The 17,206-nt window shown below is 31.1% G+C and overlaps 3 protein-coding genes and 1 pseudogene across 3 annotated transcripts; 3 read left to right on the top strand and 1 right to left on the bottom strand.

Annotated features, from left to right (window-relative positions):
• The first annotated feature begins 870 nt into the window (after positions 1-870).
• Positions 871-3,113, top strand: LOC113863138 (annotated as a pseudogene).
• Positions 3,114-4,675: 1,562 nt separating this feature from the next.
• LOC113862571 (probable xyloglucan galactosyltransferase GT12) lies at positions 4,676-6,205 on the bottom strand. Its single transcript, XM_027495650.1, has one exon. It carries the CDS (start codon positions 6,203-6,205, stop codon positions 4,676-4,678), a length of 1,530 nt encoding a protein of 509 aa, XP_027351451.1.
• Positions 6,206-9,795: 3,590 nt separating this feature from the next.
• On the top strand, positions 9,796-11,186 carry LOC113863635 (CRIB domain-containing protein RIC4-like). Its single transcript, XM_027497279.1, has 3 exons — positions 9,796-9,937; positions 10,035-10,181; positions 10,939-11,186. Exons 1-3 carry the CDS (start codon positions 9,814-9,816, stop codon positions 11,184-11,186), a joined length of 519 nt encoding a protein of 172 aa, XP_027353080.1. The 5' UTR covers positions 9,796-9,813.
• A 2,693-nt stretch (positions 11,187-13,879) lies between these two features.
• Positions 13,880-16,592, top strand: LOC113862810 (chitinase-like protein 2). The gene is made up of 3 exons (XM_027496025.1): positions 13,880-14,408; positions 14,851-15,010; positions 15,873-16,592. Exons 1-3 carry the CDS (start codon positions 14,018-14,020, stop codon positions 16,285-16,287), a joined length of 966 nt encoding a protein of 321 aa, XP_027351826.1. The 5' UTR covers positions 13,880-14,017; the 3' UTR covers positions 16,288-16,592.
• The last annotated feature ends 614 nt before the right edge of the window (positions 16,593-17,206 follow it).

Here is a 17,206-nt window from a genome sequence, read left to right as displayed (position 1 = left end):
AAGTAATAAATATCTAATAAGTGGAATAATTTTGCTAAACTATTCTTATTATATACTCCGTTTGATTGTTTAAAAATTTATTTCCACGATACTCAACTATCATATTCATTATTTATGTCGGATAGAATTGGAATAAAAGAAGTAATGCTTCATTGAAATCTTAAAAATGTCACTTAATATGAAAAAACAATTGTTAAAAGTTCACTTCATTTGTAATGGAGAGGGAGTAGTTCAAGCTAGATGGCATGAAGAGAAGGACAACATGATGCATCTTTCTCCATTTCTATGTTTTCCTAGCTTCATGCACATATCGTCAACACAAGTTTCTCTGAGTATTAATGATGAAGTAGATTATATTTATTTGGATAATATATTTGTCTAAAACAATAATTTCTAATAATTAATTGAAAAATATCTTCAATACATTAAAAAAAATATAACTGAAGTTATTTATTTCTGGCCCTCTTCTCAGTTAAGTTCAGAGTCAGTCGATGCTTATATTTAGGACTAGTGATAAAGAAATAATAAAAGTTTGACATTAATGATGAGTTAAGGCTGCTGGTTATATAAATTATTTTCAGTTTTCATTAATAATTATAAAAATATTATGTTTATAATTATTAATACAACAACAATAACAACTAAGTTCTTTAATATTAAGTGGAGTGGGTGGAACATATAGGTTAGACAACCTCGTAATATTCTATTTTGAGACAGTCAAAAAAATATTTTCTCCACCATTGCATGCATGCATCAACCTTTCACTTTCTGGCCTTATACAAGACCTGCAATTTGAGGTAAACCCAACCCAATAATTGGAACCTGTCTTGTTTGTGGTCACTGACAATGGAAGCACACAGCACCACAGGTATGGCAAAAGTAGGTAGAATGAAGTTGGGTTCACAAGGCTTGCAAGTGTACATACAGGGACTTGGTTGCATGGGCATGTCTGCATTCTATGGTCCTCCTAAGACAGAACCTGACATGATTGCTCTTATCCATCATGCTGTTGAAAGCGGTGTCACTTTTCTTGACACTTCTGATGCCTATGGTCCTCACACCAACGAACTCCTCCTTGGAAAGGTTCCAACTTTAAGTTTGTTTCCGCTACCCTTTTTGGGTTTGTTTTGATTCTTTGTGTTGTTTGATATGACAATTCTGGGTCTGAATTTTTCTACTATTTGCTTTGGTCTAGTGGCATATTCATTGAGCATGCATATGTTATGATATGATAGCATGAAATGAGTGTATATATCTATAACCATTTTTTTAACGTGTTTTCAGCCACACGTGTTAAGAAAACTCTGAACTCTAAATTTTTATTAAAAATTGTAACATTTAATGTGTTATCCATGCATTGAATTATGCCATATACATCCGGTTTTTTTAAATAAAAACTTAAGCTAGTCACATGAAAAAGCTGTATATATAAATATATATATATATATATGAAATTATGGAACAGGCTTTGAAGGGAGGTGTGAGAGCGAAGGTTGAGTTGGCCACAAAGTTTGGGGCCAACTATGTTTAAGGGAAAGCAGAGATCCGCGGCGATCCAGCGTAAGTGAGAGCTTCTTGTGATGGCAGCTTGAAGAGACTTGGTATCGATTGCATCGATCTCTATTACCAACATCGGGTTGATGCTAATGTGCCAATTGAAGTCACGGTTTGGCCCTTTCTCTATGCTTTGGTTTAGTAGTCTCTTTTCTTTATATTATGTAACATATTTGACATAGACTAAGAAAGTTTAATGTTGTAACACGGTTTTAGTAACTTGAACTGAATACTAAGAAGCTTTTGTTCACTTCATGAAATGAGTGTTTTTTTCAAAATATTGATTGGAACACTTTTTAAATCCACATATGCTGACTCTCCCATGGTTCACACATGCTATGAAATTTTAGTATAGGAAAAATACGCGGATTTGAACGAGGATTTTGGGGAAGTTATAACATTTTTGTGGATTTAAAATATAAAGTAATATTATTCTTATAATTTTTTTATCATTCACTTTTTTAATCTCTTTTCATCGCATTACCTTTTTTTATTTACAATATTCTCCTTTCATTTTATCTCTTTCATGATTGTAAAATAAATCTTACACCTTGTTATACAAATATAATTTCAGTAAAAAAAAATACAGTGAGAAAAGTAATGCTAGGCACATATTATTTCCCACTACATAACTTAAAAAATTAAGGACAAAAGGTTTGATGACTTCGATTTTTTTTTTTTATTTTTTTTTTGTATTGTAGTGAGCTTAAGAAGTTTGTTGAGGAGGGGAAAATAAAATACGTTGGTCTGTCTGAGGCCTCAGCTTCAACAATAACAAGAGCACATGCAGTTCATCCAATAACAGCTGTGCAACTGGAGTGGTCTCTATGGTCAAGAGATGTAGAGGAAGACATTATTCCAACTTGCAGGTGTGACTTAATATTCAAATATTATGTTCTGTTGTTATTGTTATCTATCTATACTCTTTTTAGAATATAATTTCATGTCTTTTAATTTGTCCTTTTCAGGGAACTTGGTATTGGAATCGTTGCATACAGTCCTCTTGGGCGAGGATTCTTTTCATCAGGAACTAAGTTGCTTGAGAATTTGTCACAGGATGATTACCGGCAGGTTTGTGGAAAAGCATGCTATTAAATATGTTTTAAAGTTCATCTAAATTACTTGTGCTTTTTCAGAACCATATCCTGCATAATAATACTATGTATGTAAATCAGGGAAATTTCCTTGTAATTTTTTTAGCTGTCAACCAATGATACCTAAATATAATTTTTTGTCTGTGTTTAAATCTATTGCAGGTTCTTCCTAGATTCAAACCTGAAAATGCAGAGCAGAATAAGGCTATATTTGAGAGGGTTACTGAAATGGCTTCAAAGAAGGGATGTACTGCATCTCAGCTTGCATTAGCCTGGGTTCATCACCAAGGAAAAGATGTGTGCCCTATACCTGGAACAACCAAAGTTGAGAGCTTCTATCAAAACATTGGATCTTTGTCTGTCAAACTAACACCAGAAGAAATGGCAGAACTTGAGTCCTATGCTGCTGCTGATGTTATTAGTAAGGGTGTTAGATATGGAGGTGCGTACATGGAAGGAATCTGATACTCCACCACTTTCTTCTTGGAAAAATGCTCAACGAAGTGCCTTGCTTAATGCTCATAGTCGTTTGTGCTTATATTAGTGTTCCGTGTGCATTTGCTATTTGAAAGGAATTTGGATGTATAAAGCTTTCTAGTTTATAGCAGATGGTGTGTCTTGTCAGGTGTGTATGTGTATGTCAAAATAAACAAAGACAAGCATGTGAAAAGGCTATGGCATTACTTAAAGAGTCTTGTTTATTGCCTTCGCATATTAGCTTAAATATAGGTAAATTTCGTGGTACTTTAAAATTTTTTTTACAGAATTCTAATATTTAGACATATATTTAAATAATAAATTTATTTAATAATAAATTATTATATTTATTATATTTAAATAAGTTAAAAAACGTTTAAGTCTTCAAATAAAATTAAGATGTAATTAAAATTACATAAATTAAAATTTAAAAATAAAATAATAATATTATATAAATATATTTTTTATATTCTTAATTTTATTATTATTAATATTTAATTATTATGTTAATATATTATGTTATAATTTTTTTATTTATAATAAATAAAAATTACTTCAATATAAATTATATTTTATTTGAAACTAAAAAAATATAAAAAAAAATGATAACAAAGTAAAATAAAAAAATTTAATATACAATATATATATATATAAAATAAGAACATGTAGTAAATAATATTATATTAATTTTAAATAAATTATATATAATAATATTTTTTAATTTATCATGTGTCTCTTTTTTATTAGTATAAATTTTTTAGATAATACCTATACAAAAATTTTAAAGCATCACAGCACCCACCAATAATATATCTGGTTCTTGTTGTATATGCTAATCATTGAGTACAGTACGAGTGATCTTCACATCTAAATGGTTATAGATTTGCATTTTTAAAATACAGAACAATTGATTCTCTCCAAACAGTTATCGGTTGATTCAGAATGCTATCACTTGAAAAGCTTAATTAACCTCTATTTCAATTAATTACATTGTCTTGGAGCTTAGCTTGTCTTTGATTTTTTTTAATATTTAGAGATGAAAATTTGAAGTCTATAATCAGGGACTAAAAATGTCCTTATCTAAAATTAATATTAATTTTTCGTCTCTAATATAAGAAGAAAAAATATATGATTCCTTGTTTCAACAATCTAAAAATTCAACACCACGTCTCATTAGTTACAGTAGTATTCTTAATTCTTAAGCACAATTTTTCGATGGAGAAATAACCCTGTCATAGGTTCAAGGATTTTCTTCGGTAAATAAATGAACCCCATTGCATATGTATATCTTCACTCATTTTAATTTCACATGTATTGGAATTGAGAACGAATTAGATCTAACTTAACTCTAAATAATGTATTTTGATTATAACGAAATATTTTGACATTGTTGGGGGAAAGTTACACATAGAGGATATGTATATCCACAAAATCAAACAGAAATGAAAAGGCAACTAATTAATAACTCCTGTGACACCTTCCAAATTCTAAGATTTCTGAATTTTGTTGATTCACCTGACTTAATAAGTTGATTTGAATAAAAAAGTAACTCACTTAGTATCCTTGCCACCCGCATGGTAAGAATTGGTATTGTTCAGATTGACATTTGTAATCTTCCTTCTTATTGATTCTATTCTCCCAAGAATTCCCTTAACTGCTATATCAAATGCATCTTCAACAGTCTCTAATCTAGAAATTGGATTACCATATATTATTCTTGGAATAAGTCTTACAACCTCCTCTCTCATTGCCAACACTTTACTTTCTGAAACTTCAGACAATGTCTCATTGATCGTTACCCTTTTTTCCGTGACATCTCTTTCTGGTATGTATATAGAATAGCTAGAACCGTTTTTGGGGAAATGCCACAAATATTGGTCATATGCTGATTCTGGACGAAAGAAAACAGGAATGCACCCTGCCAAAATTGAGTCAAATGTTGATCTCCTAGTGAATGAATCCCCTGGTGGCTGTAAACAGAAAACTGAGCTTTGAAACACCTTTATGACATGCACAGGATCATCACAATGATTTTGATGACCATTAAGACAATCAAGGAGTTTGCAACTCCTAGAAGATTGACAATGTTTGATTAGCTCATTTCTGATGGATGTTGATAAACTAGGCCTTGGAGCACCTGCAAATGAAAACAAGTAAGGTCTTTTAACTTTTCTCATTTTTTTCTGCCATTGGAAAATCTCCACATCCTTAGAAGGGTGAAAGTAAGTTGGATATGGAATTGGAAACTCATTGTCATGTGAACCACTAGACTCAATTGGCAAAATTGACATGTTGCTTGCTTCTGGTAAAAACATTAGCTTTGTGCCCCAGTCATTATTGTTATCTGTTGTTCTCCTGAAATCCCAACCAATTCTCCCTCCAATCATGAAATGATCTCTACCCCACATTCTTTTCCATTCAGGTCGTTGTGCCAGCCATTTCACTAGTTCTTTTGGTGAAGCATCTCTCATTGAAACATTAAAGCCCCAAAGGTATTGACCCACATCAAGGCCAGGATAGTAGGGTACATAGATAGCAGAAGCTTGTGAAGAATCATTGGTTAAGCACTTGTAGTGCTTCATTGTGTTATGAAAAATAACTTCAAGTGAAAATTGGTTAGTTGCATACCAACTTTTCTTCAACAGAACCCTTTTCTTTGATTTCTCAATAACCTTAGGTCCAAGGCCTAAGTTAGACATGGAAGGGCACATATCAAACCATTTTATGAGAGAGTGACAACTCTTCAGCAAATCCTCATTGAACCTGCTTGGAAGATCATGAACATATATATATTGGCCTGAACACGAATCCAAATTGCTTGTGGGATGATTTGTAACAACTCCAACAGTGCCTCTAATCAAAGGAGGGGAACTCATATGTTCACTCATAGGCCCTTTACCATGGACAGGAACTATGGTCTCTCTGTGATTCTCTGCAATGCACCTTGGTATATTGGAGGTCCCAATAGTTATTTTATTCTGATTGGAATGGTTAGTTTTTCTAGGACAACCAATAGTTTTCTCAAAATTGAAAGAAGAATTTGAGGGTTTAGGCATATGTGCATGTTTTGCACCATTCATGTTGATAAGTAAAAGGGTAAAACCATGATCACTGACAGTCATATAAAAACCCAAGAGAAGAAATGACAAACAAAAAATAAAGGAAGTGAGTAACACAAACCGGAGTTGATAAAAGTACTTCCTCAACTGAGGCTTGTCCATTTTCTCTGTTTGGTCTATTGAGAAACAATAAAAGAGTATGTTTTCCTCTGATGATATGGGAACACTGAAGAGGGAGAGATAGAGATATTGTGTAATGCAAAGCTTGAGTGTTAATTATGGACGTCATCACAGGAATGATATTGAAAGCAAAGAGGGAAAGATTTTGTCTTTTCAAAATATTAATGAAAATTCTTTTTTTGCTTAAAAGGAAGAACTGACTAACAATGGAAAGTCTGAGAATTAATTGAAGAAGCCATTAAAGGAATAAAATTATATACGGAATCGAAAACCATAATGTCGGCATTCCATACATCAATACGGAATACATTACCTCACCCTTTTTATGGTAATCAAAGAATAAGAGATCTGCTGCACAACATGCATTGTGATTGAGATTCTTAATTTTATTATATGGTTGATAAACATGTTTATGGTATTATAACATCGGGCTTAGATCACATGCAATGCTTTTCCAGTAGTAGGAATTATATCATTAAAGATAAGACAGAAATTACATAACCTGAGGCAAAAGCCCAACCACTCTAAGAAGGTAATTAATAAGATTTAGAAACAATCTTTAAGCTTGAAAAAAATCCACCTATTGTGTTTTTGGGCTTTCTGCTGCCAACATCTTCTCAATAGGTTGTGCATGGTGGAAACAAGGTAACACAAGTGCAAGAGAGAGAACTATTTCAGTGATTTCCAGATAGTGATGCCATAGTGTAGCAGAATAGTCTTCATTGATATACCTTTATAATCCTTCAGCCACATTATTTATAAGCTATAATCACACCAGAGAATACTACTGAACGATAACCCAACCATTTTCAATGAAATTTCAAATCCATTCCTTATAAAGTTATATTATAAATTTGCTCGAAAACTGGTAGACCTTTATAACTTTGCAATATAGTGCTTTTCTTACTTTATTATTATTATTATTATTATTATTATTATTATTATTATTATTATTATTTTAAATTTATTTAACAATTTTTTAAATGTGTATCTAAGCACACGTAATATAAAATTAGTAAATAATAATTTTTATTAAAAAATATATTTAATATATTAAATCTTGTAATTCTTAATAAAAAAATTACTATAAAAGATTTTCTTGTGTGTCCTGAGACATCTACTAAAAAAATATTTATTTAATAACGTTAAAATTATAATAAAATGATTATAAATTACTATTAAAGTGACATTTCGTTAATTAAACGTATTTGATTAATTTAGAAAAACACACACAAACATTTAAAGACCAAATCAATATAAATTGCCTCTTTTGAAGATGAAACGATATATTTGCTTAATATTTTCAGCTATGTCTTTCAAATGATTTTGTTTATTCATCATGAACTGAGATTTTGTTTTAGTATTTTTTTCATGAGTAAATATTAATTTTTACATTTACAACCTTATATATTATCCTTTTTGGATATTAATAAATAATTCGTTTTATTTCAATTTTAAACTTTGACAAAGCTTAAACAAAATTGAAAGGAAGGTTTCTGTTGATTTATTTTGATAAAATGATTTGAAAGTATTATATAATAATGTTTTATCGATCATTTTCCTATTTTTTATTTTTATTTTTATCATAAAAAGTTTATTAATAATTTTATATGGTATATATCAAACATATATGTTAAAAAAATGATCGATATAACAACTATTTAATATTTTAAAGTAATTACAAGTGTTAAAAAGTGTGTATTTAATATTCATTAACTTGTGTATTAAAATATCGAAAGGTTGGCATTATGTCGTAAAATTTTGTTAAAAATTGCGAGTAAAACAATAATTATACACACACGTTCACTCTAGTGCTCTCATATCCAGTTTTAATTAGGATTAAGTCAAGCTAAATTGTTCCAGCCCTGTAAATTATTGGTTTAACTACTTATGTGCAGGTTATAGATTAAGGGAATAATCTGTTTACTCGTGCTGATAAATTAATCTTTTTTTCAACTTTTTCTTAAGTTTAGTGTCTCAAAAACTTTTATTTTTATCATTAGCCCCTCCTTCATATATTTATATAGTTTAAATCTTTGTAAATATCAAAGAAATAATTTCTGTAACACATGTAATATTTTATGTTAGAGAAAGTAAAAAAAGAAAAAGAAAAAAAGAAGAGATTATTGCATATCATATGTAAATTATTCATAATATTTTAATAAAATAAGTAATAAGACATTAGACCAACTTAGCCTGGCCTACCATAAAACCAAATCAAATAGTATTGACTCAAGTCAAAATTAAAAGGTCAAAATAAAATATATTTAAACTCATTTTCTATTGATCTAACTATTTTTATCTAGCTATTCCTCCATTGATTGGACTTATAACACATTCAAATATTCCTACTTTCAAGTCGTGATACATCAATGGCTTTGTTTATGCCACATGAATAGTTGAGTTCCTTGGAGAGTAGCTCTCGTATGCACTTCAAAATATTTCGAATAGTTTCTGACTTGTGATGATGGTAATTTTTTTTCAAAGTAATTTATCTTACCTTTGAATGCACCCATCAGTGAAAATTTTGATTTTTAAGATTCCCAAATAATTGAATCGCTTTACGAATATCTATCAAAATTTTAAAGTCTTTACATGGTTATATTTTTACCTAAAACATGCTTTTCAAAAACTACTGGCTAAAAGAATTTAACATATAACCTAATCGTGTAAACTTTCATTCACCCACCCATAAAATTAGTAAGTCAAAACTCATAACCGATGGAATTGTCTTTGACCAATGGAAGAAACAAAAAAGGCATAGAAAATTTTTATATATTAAACCATGAAAGGAGGAAAAATTAGAAAAAAAATAATGGGCATGTGCTTGATTATTATTTGCTGAACTCCCTTGTGATTCACTCTATGATGCTGATATATACATATATATACAAGTTAAGTAAGACTCAATCATAGGCTCAAATTAAGTTAACTAATGATGTTCAAAATGACATACTTATAAAGGAAAAGAAGTAGAGAGAACAAAAGCTCCATAATGTAAAGATGTGAAAAACCTGCAAGAATGCCTTAGTACACAAGTGATGCAAGTTAGGAGGAGCCCACTTTAGGAATATGGTGATTATTATTTGGGAGCTTGTAGAAGAACAAAAGTTGGTTTTAGAACTCAACACTAATCATCTAATCCTACTTATTGGCCTAGCAATCTTAAAAGCAAAATTTTTTTTGGTAAATATCCCTAAAGCAGGTTGAGTTGCACAGTTTAACCAACTACCCACTCTAATACACCCACTCCATTATCATTTATATATACTCTTTATATCTCACATACCAAACTTGGATTGAAAATAATTTCTTTCCCCACGTAAATCATTCTAACTTGTTCATAAAGACAAATAGGAACCTAAATATAACCCCATTCTAGGTTCCCTGTTGATAGCTAGGATTAAGATTAAGCTCTTGCTACACCTAAAATTTGTGTTTAGAAAGAGATGAAAAACCGTATGGAAAGATTAGTAGTTCTTCCATTCTCTTTCAGCTGTGCTTCACATTCAAGTGTTGAATTAGGTGCACCCAGAGGATCAAAAGAAGATTCAAAAGGCCCTATTGTTTCAAGTAGTCTCTGCTCTCTCTCTCTCAATATCTCTCTATTCATTTTTCTTTCTTAGGTGATTGGAGTGCTATCAGTAATTTGAGATATTTGTTATGTAAGGAAGACAAGAACGACAAGATAGATCAGTGATCACAACCAAAATGAAGGGGGGCAAGCCTTCTGGGTTTCTTGTTCTACCAAAGCCTAATGTATCTGCCGGCATACAAAGATTAATGAAGGGCATTAAGAGTTTATCTCAATTATTTTGTGAGTAGCACCCTCTCTATTTTATTATTTTTTATTTTGTTTCTTATGAATTATGATTGTTCGTACATGGAATTTCGATTTCCATTAACCGACAGAGAATTTTTTAAATGCATAGAGCTTATGGTAGGTGCATTTTTTCCCTTCTGATATATTGTAATTCTCTTTTATTGTATCTTTCGTTTTATGTATGTATTTTTATACAATACAATATGATTATTTTTGGACTAATTAAGGGTGACCAGTGCTGCTCCACTTTTTCAATTGAAAATGGTAGACAAACTAAGTGTGGATCTGTATCAGCAGAAAATGGAAAATATATATGTAGCTGAATTTTAGAGGCATCTATGGAGTTAGGTTAGAGGTGTGGTCTGAAATTTGAAGGCCGAATTTGATTTCATGTGCTTAATTATGTTTATTCGTCTCCCTGAATTAAAGTGATTGTGCCTAGCTGTCGAGTATGGGGTCACTAATTATGCAACACAATTATATTTAATTCTAGTACAATTTGACACTGGTAATAATTTAATAATTAGATATGTATATATGGTTATATAGCTTCTGCTTTCTTAACACAAATTGACTGAGCTACTAGAGGCATATTTAAAGTTGATTTGAATTTAATTTTTTGCTGAAGTTGTGAATACACATGTCTAGGATAATTTGCCAAATTATTTCAACTCCCCTTGTTTATGTATAATCGCTTTGTTGCATCTTTGTAATGTGTGGATTGTTGAATATTCTCTTCACTTCAATTCAGTTTACAAAGAGGAAATTGAAGAGATGGAACCTGAGATGGAAATTGGGTATCCAACAGATGTGAAGCATGTGACACATATTGGTCTTGATGGGTCAACAACTACAAATAATGTGAAGGGTTGGGACAATCTGAAGGCACCTGAATTACTCTCTTTGTCTCCAATTTCATTCAAGCAATTTGAATTGGCCATGGCTGGCCAAGCTCACCATTCTCTTATTAATGATCCTAATTCTTCAAAATGTGGTTAAAACACTTGTGGGAATGTTGGCACTCCAAGTCTCTTCTTCTAATTGTAGATTAATGATGATGATTGATGACGATGTATCTAGGAGTTCACATACATTTCACAAAATGAAAATTCATGAATATTTGTAATCTCTTTCACTCTTTGTTTTGCTCAATTCTTGAGTTTGCCTAAGCTTCATTACGTTTTTCATTACGTAAGTCTTCCATTTTCAATTTGAGTGAGTTTTGTTTTTTGTCTATAATATTTTATCAATTAAAAGAAAAAGAAAGCTAAATGAGATTGACTTTGTAGAAACATTTTTTCTATTCTAATAAGGGTTGATAACTGAACTGTTAATTCTTCATGTTGGTTTGTAAATTGATTCTTACCTTGCACCAGACATCAGAATGAGAAGTGTCATAAAAACGTTTGAAGAAAATACCCAATTCCAATTGATACGTAGATTGGTTCCAAAATATCCTTTGTCATATAAGAAGCCATTTTAACACAAATGAATGATCAAGATCTCACCGTTTGTCAACAAGTATGGGAACAGAAAAATACTTATAAATTAGTAACAAAAACTTATAGAAAAGTTTTGTAATGATTTATTGTTTGAATTTAGTTTCCTAATTTTTCCTCAGTGCAATATTGATAAATATATTTTTGAGAATTTTTTATTTTAATCTCTATAACTCACTAAGTTTAAGAAACAATTGACTTGTAATAACTGTTCAGTAAATTACATAAAAAATAAAGACTAAAACTTAAAATTTACAAAAATATAAATATTAAAAAAAGTTTGAAAGAACTAAAAAAAATCACCAAAAACTAGAAACTAAAAATATATTCCAAGATAATTTTTCATTTACGTGATAGATTTTAGTGTTTATATTAATTTCAAGGCATCTAACACAGCACGGTCAGTGGTAATTAAATGGATAATTTTTTAATGGGATAAATTATATTTTTGAAAGTAAAAAAGCATAATAAGTTAATAATAGATACAATGTTTAATATATCTTATAAATATCTGTTTAATTATTTTTAACAATATTAAATATATATATATATAATTTTTATTAATTTTTTTTTCTTTAACTAAACCATGACATGAATTGTTAGTAGTCTATTAATATGTATTTGCTCAGAGTCTTTCAACTTTCAAGACAATTATATGTAAGGTATACTATATTTTTTTAATACAACAGTAAAGTTTTAATTTATGATTTTATATAAAATATCAAAGTCTTTCATTATTAGTCCAAATTTAATTAATGCCTTTTTTTTGTCAGACAATTTTAATGGCTTTATGGCATAAGTTTTGTCCCACCAAGGGTATCAACACATCAAGTAAATAGCTCAAATCATATGATTTTAAAATAATTTTTTTTATCATTCTTAGATCAGAAATTTAAATACAAGATATTTTTTTCGTAAACTGGACGTTCAATCAGTTGATTTTATACTTTTATTTAAATAAAAAAATTTACTTAAGTAAAAATGAAAAAAATTTTAAAATGAAAAAGAATCTGTGTCTGAAATTTAATGTCACGCCTTGCTATTAGTCTATTAAGCCTCTTATAAATATGAACTTACAGTAGTGAGATAGAGTATGTAAGTTAATTTTCAAAATTTATTGAGTTATATATTTGAATTTATAAAAAGATTTATCAATCTTTTAGTGTTATTAAAAATTATTTATTTTAATTTTATATTAAAAACTAAAGCAATAATATTTTAGAAAATTAAGAATTAATAAAATAAACTAAGATCTCATAAATTAAAATACCTAATTTATACAATTTTAATAATTCATTCTTTATCAGAGAAATTATGGTGGTTGGCAACTGTGACGGTAGCAATATTAAAATTGAGTGTACGAGCCGAGCCAAGCCAACCTGTTTGAGCGTAATTTGTCATAATCTTTTTGTTTTGGTATAAAATTTGCACAAATTGAATATGAACGTTTTTATAAGAATTCATCTATGTTTTTTTTATTATACTATTTGTAAAAATCACAAAACCAAAAAATTACAACCAATACCCTTTTTTTAAAATAAAATTAAGACACAAGAATTAGCAACAATTTTATTTTATCATTTTCATTCTAATATAAAAATTAGGGGCTCGTAATATATGCCGACAATAAATTTGGCTGAACGTGCTCATTTACTTTTAATACATAAAACAATTTATAATTAAGAAATTGATGGTTTAGTGTATAGAATTTTAGTATAATTATCCGTTGATAAGTTCCTTTCGGTTGCTGTTACCATCTCTTTCTCTTAAACGTTGTTTTACAGTTCGTTTACACCTTTTCAGCCTCTTCTTCACTGGATTCTCTTCTCCCCGTTACTATATACTCCACAAACATTTTTTTGTTTAAAAATAATCTTATTTGAATCATTATTAGTAACAAACTTTTTCTTTTAAATATTAAAAAAATACATTTTAATTATATTCAATAACTAAATTTAAATTGAAAAACAACTAACTTGATAATATAATAATAAGGTTGGAATAGACCCTGCGAATCAGAATCAGAAAAGAATAGACAAGCCAACTGAACTGAGTAACACAAAACTGAAGGGCAATAATGTCATTTCATGTATCCACGTTAGCTGTCGGTGGAGAAGCGTGGTTCTTTGCCTCAAAGCCAGTCTGTTCTGACATAAACATCGAACACTTTGTGTCCCACCAACAACCTACGCACCATTGATTTCCGAGAAACATGTTCGATGCATAATCACACACAGCAAGCACCCATTACACCACCAGAGAAGGACCTTCCATCTAACACTCGTATTTCATTCTCCCATCTCCCCTTTCACTCTCTCTCTGAGATCAGAGATGGAGACGGCAAAACGACTCGCTGTTCTGGCCATCGCGTTGGTGATTCTCGCTGTGGCAACGAGTGCGCAGAGTGATGACTCAGACACGAAGACGCTGGTTAAGTATAAGCACGGAAAGAAGTACTGTAAAAAAGGGTGGGAATGTGCTGATTGGTCTATTTACTGTTGTAATCTCACTATCTCCGATTATTTCCAAACCTACCAGTTCGAGAATCTCTTCTCCAAACGAAACACGCCGGTGGCGCATGCCGTTGGTTTCTGGGACTACCGCTCTTTCATCATCGCCGCGGCGCTTTATGAACCATTGGGTTTTGGCACCACCGGAAACAAGACTATGCAGATGAAGGAGATTGCCGCTTTCCTCGGACATGTTGGAAGCAAGACCACTTGTTAGTATCGTGTCTCACTTTTTTTTTCCTTGTTAATTTGATGTTGGGTTGTGGTGTGCTGTTAATTAGGGTTGGTTTGGAATTTAATTTTAAAGAGTTGATTAGCTTGTGTAAGGAATCGTGAGTGTGTAGGATTGTTATTGCGTTCTTAGGAATTGTAATGTGGGAGATCTGAGTTTCTTAGGATTGTTGTTCTGTGGTCTTATTTGATTGGTCTAGAGTGAACTTTGGTTTATTTGTTTCTTTTGTAGTTAGGTAAATGGTTGCATACATTATTCAAAGAGATTTGCATTTTGTGAGATAGAAATTTGTTTGGTGAGAGTGGAGATTTGACTTAGATTTATTGTTTATGTTGTGGGACTTGCATAGTGTGGTGGTTGACTTTGTTGTGCTTTAACTTGGATTACTGTGTTGTTGACCATTTTTGCAATGCTAATGGCAGGTGGTTATGGAGTGGCTACTGGAGGACCTTTGGCTTGGGGTCTTTGTTACAATCATGAAATGAGTCCTAGTCAGTCATACTGTGATGACTATTTCAAATTAACATACCCCTGCGCTCCTGGTGCCGACTACTATGGACGTGGAGCCATTCCAATTTACTGGTATGTATATGTTTAGCTCTGCTGGTAAGAGAAGCATATTTTTGTTGTTCTGGATATTCCCTGTTTACTTCTATTGTTTGACTAAATTGCTTTATAATACATGGAGTGCCACACCTTGTAGTTATTTTTTCATCAGTGACAAAATCCCATCTTCTCTGAAAAGGACAGCAGTTGGGTTTTAGCACTCTTACCAGCTAATTCATTTTAAGCACGTCAATAACCATGATCATGAAACATAATTTAGCAAAGAAGTTGTGGTTTGAACAGTCTATGAAGTGTAAATGACACATTTCATACCGATAACTACTAGAGTTGAAATCCTTCAAAATATCATTGAGCAGCCCATTGTGGCAGTTATAGATCTTTCAAATAAGATTAAAGAACAGATAGGAGTTATTGAGCATTCCAAAGATTTGAAAGATTATAGTAAATGGGAAAGAACTTATAGCAACAAGAGATAAAGTGGTAAAGGGAGGGGAAAATAGAAAGAAAAAATGCAGTAACTGATTGTTGACAGAGAGATTGAGTGCTGGATTTCTGGGTTTGTGTAAATGATATATGAAAAGAGTAATGTTATATCCTCCAACAACATCTTTTTGTTAACCTTCCTATTACTTCATAAAGAGAGAGAATTAAATGAAAAAGTATAAAACATTCAAGTCCTTCTTTATCTAGTGAGTAGAAGGATGTTTTAGGAGGACTTGGAATTCTTCTTTTTCACTAATATCGATGCCAATACAAAAATAATATATGCATGTTCAGGCTTTCTGTAACACCAGTCGAATCTTACACCAGTTTACAAACTTTATATTGTTGTGCTTGTTGAATGTGGGGGTTGTACTTATTGGTATCATCAATATAGGAACTATAATTATGGTGCTATTGGAGAACTTTTGAAGGTGGATCTACTCAGCCATCCAGAATACATTGAGCAGAATGCAACCCTTGCTTTCCAGGCTGCAATAGTGAGATGGATGACACCAATCAAAAAGGATCAGCCCTCTGCTCACGACGCCTTTGTTGGTAACTGGAAGCCTACCAAGAATGATACGATGGAGAAACGGCTTCCTGGTTTTGGCACTACAATGAACATTCTCTATGGAGACGGTGTTTGTGGACAAGGTGATGTGGACTCAATGAACAACATCGTTTCTCATTACCAATATTATCTGGACCTTCTAGGTGTTGGCCGAGAAGAAGCTGGGCCCCATGAATTACTTACATGTGCTGAACAGGTGCCTTTCAACCCATCTTCCAAAGCTGCATCATCATCTTAGATAATGTTTATTAGCATATGATATTGTTGTGCCAATCCCTTTAAAAGTGGTAAGTTAATAAGGGTTCTAAAAATTATTGGTATGCAATAATTTTGAACTGTGTGACAGTGTGCGGATTCTTTATAGTTTTTCTTCGTTGTTGTGTAGAAGTGAAGTCATTTGTAATGTCACAAGTGAAAAATCTGTATCTGGTATATATTTACGTTATGGGCGATTTTGTTATAATATACATCATTCCTTGGTTGTAATGTACATTTGAATATGTTTCATTCAACAAAATGTATTCCCCTCGTCTTCTAGGTGTTTATTTCTGGCTAACAATATAAATTATTTGTGTCGCGTATTTATAATTTTGATGAATTTTGTGAAGACTATGATCAAAGATTTTTTGTAAGGTATGAAAACACGTATTCCATTCTACTTCAAAGTTGGGGCATCCTGTAGGTCTCAACAAAATTATACCAACTGAAACTTACAAATCGTCCGTAATAAAAAAAATGTTTATATCACCAACCTAACAAAATTATCTTCTTGGTCTAAATATGATTTTTTTTCAACATTTGTTCGTAAATCTGATTTATTTAAAATTTTTGTTACATGAAATTTTAAGCAAAAGAAGCGGTATTTTAATTCAAGAAAAGGAAAACTTTGAGTTAGTGTTTATATGGGAGTGTTATATTTTTTACTCGGAGCAGGATGGGTGAGAATTTGAACCTGTAATTCGAACTATGGAGGCTGACTTCTGTTCATAATTTAACAAAGCCCAATTATGCTCGGACCATGATAATTTTCTAGGTTGAGCCAACTGAGAATGTTTGAAAGACATAATGGAAAGTTTATAAAGATTTATTTTTATCTTATTTTGGCAATTTTTTATACAATTTATTTAAATAAGCACTTTTCAATTTAGTGCATTTTC

This window comes from Abrus precatorius, unplaced genomic scaffold (assembly GCF_003935025.1).
Source record: "Abrus precatorius isolate BTA unplaced genomic scaffold, Abrus_2018 Scaffold3, whole genome shotgun sequence".
NCBI lineage: Eukaryota > Viridiplantae > Streptophyta > Magnoliopsida > Fabales > Fabaceae > Abrus > Abrus precatorius.
Note: the sequence above shows the minus strand (reverse complement) of the source record. Positions and strands in the feature narration are given on the sequence as shown.

Bases quoted from the DNA above. Each gene is read 5' to 3' on its own strand.
- LOC113862810 (XM_027496025.1), top strand. From the start codon at position 14,018: ATGGAGACGGCAAAACGACTCGCTGTTCTGGCCATCGCGTTGGTGATT. The intron at 14,409-14,850 runs GTTAGTATCGTG...TGCTAATGGCAG, and splicing joins TGTTGGAAGCAAGACCACTT to GTGGTTATGGAGTGGCTACT. The intron at 15,011-15,872 runs GTATGTATATGT...TCATCAATATAG, and splicing joins GGAGCCATTCCAATTTACTG to GAACTATAATTATGGTGCTA.
- LOC113862571 (XM_027495650.1), bottom strand. From the start codon at position 6,205: ATGAATGGTGCAAAACATGCACATATGCCTAAACCCTCAAATTCTTCT.
- LOC113863635 (XM_027497279.1), top strand. From the start codon at position 9,814: ATGAAAAACCGTATGGAAAGATTAGTAGTTCTTCCATTCTCTTTCAGC. The intron at 9,938-10,034 runs GTAGTCTCTGCT...TTGTTATGTAAG, and splicing joins AAAAGGCCCTATTGTTTCAA to GAAGACAAGAACGACAAGAT. The intron at 10,182-10,938 runs GTGAGTAGCACC...ACTTCAATTCAG, and splicing joins GAGTTTATCTCAATTATTTT to TTTACAAAGAGGAAATTGAA.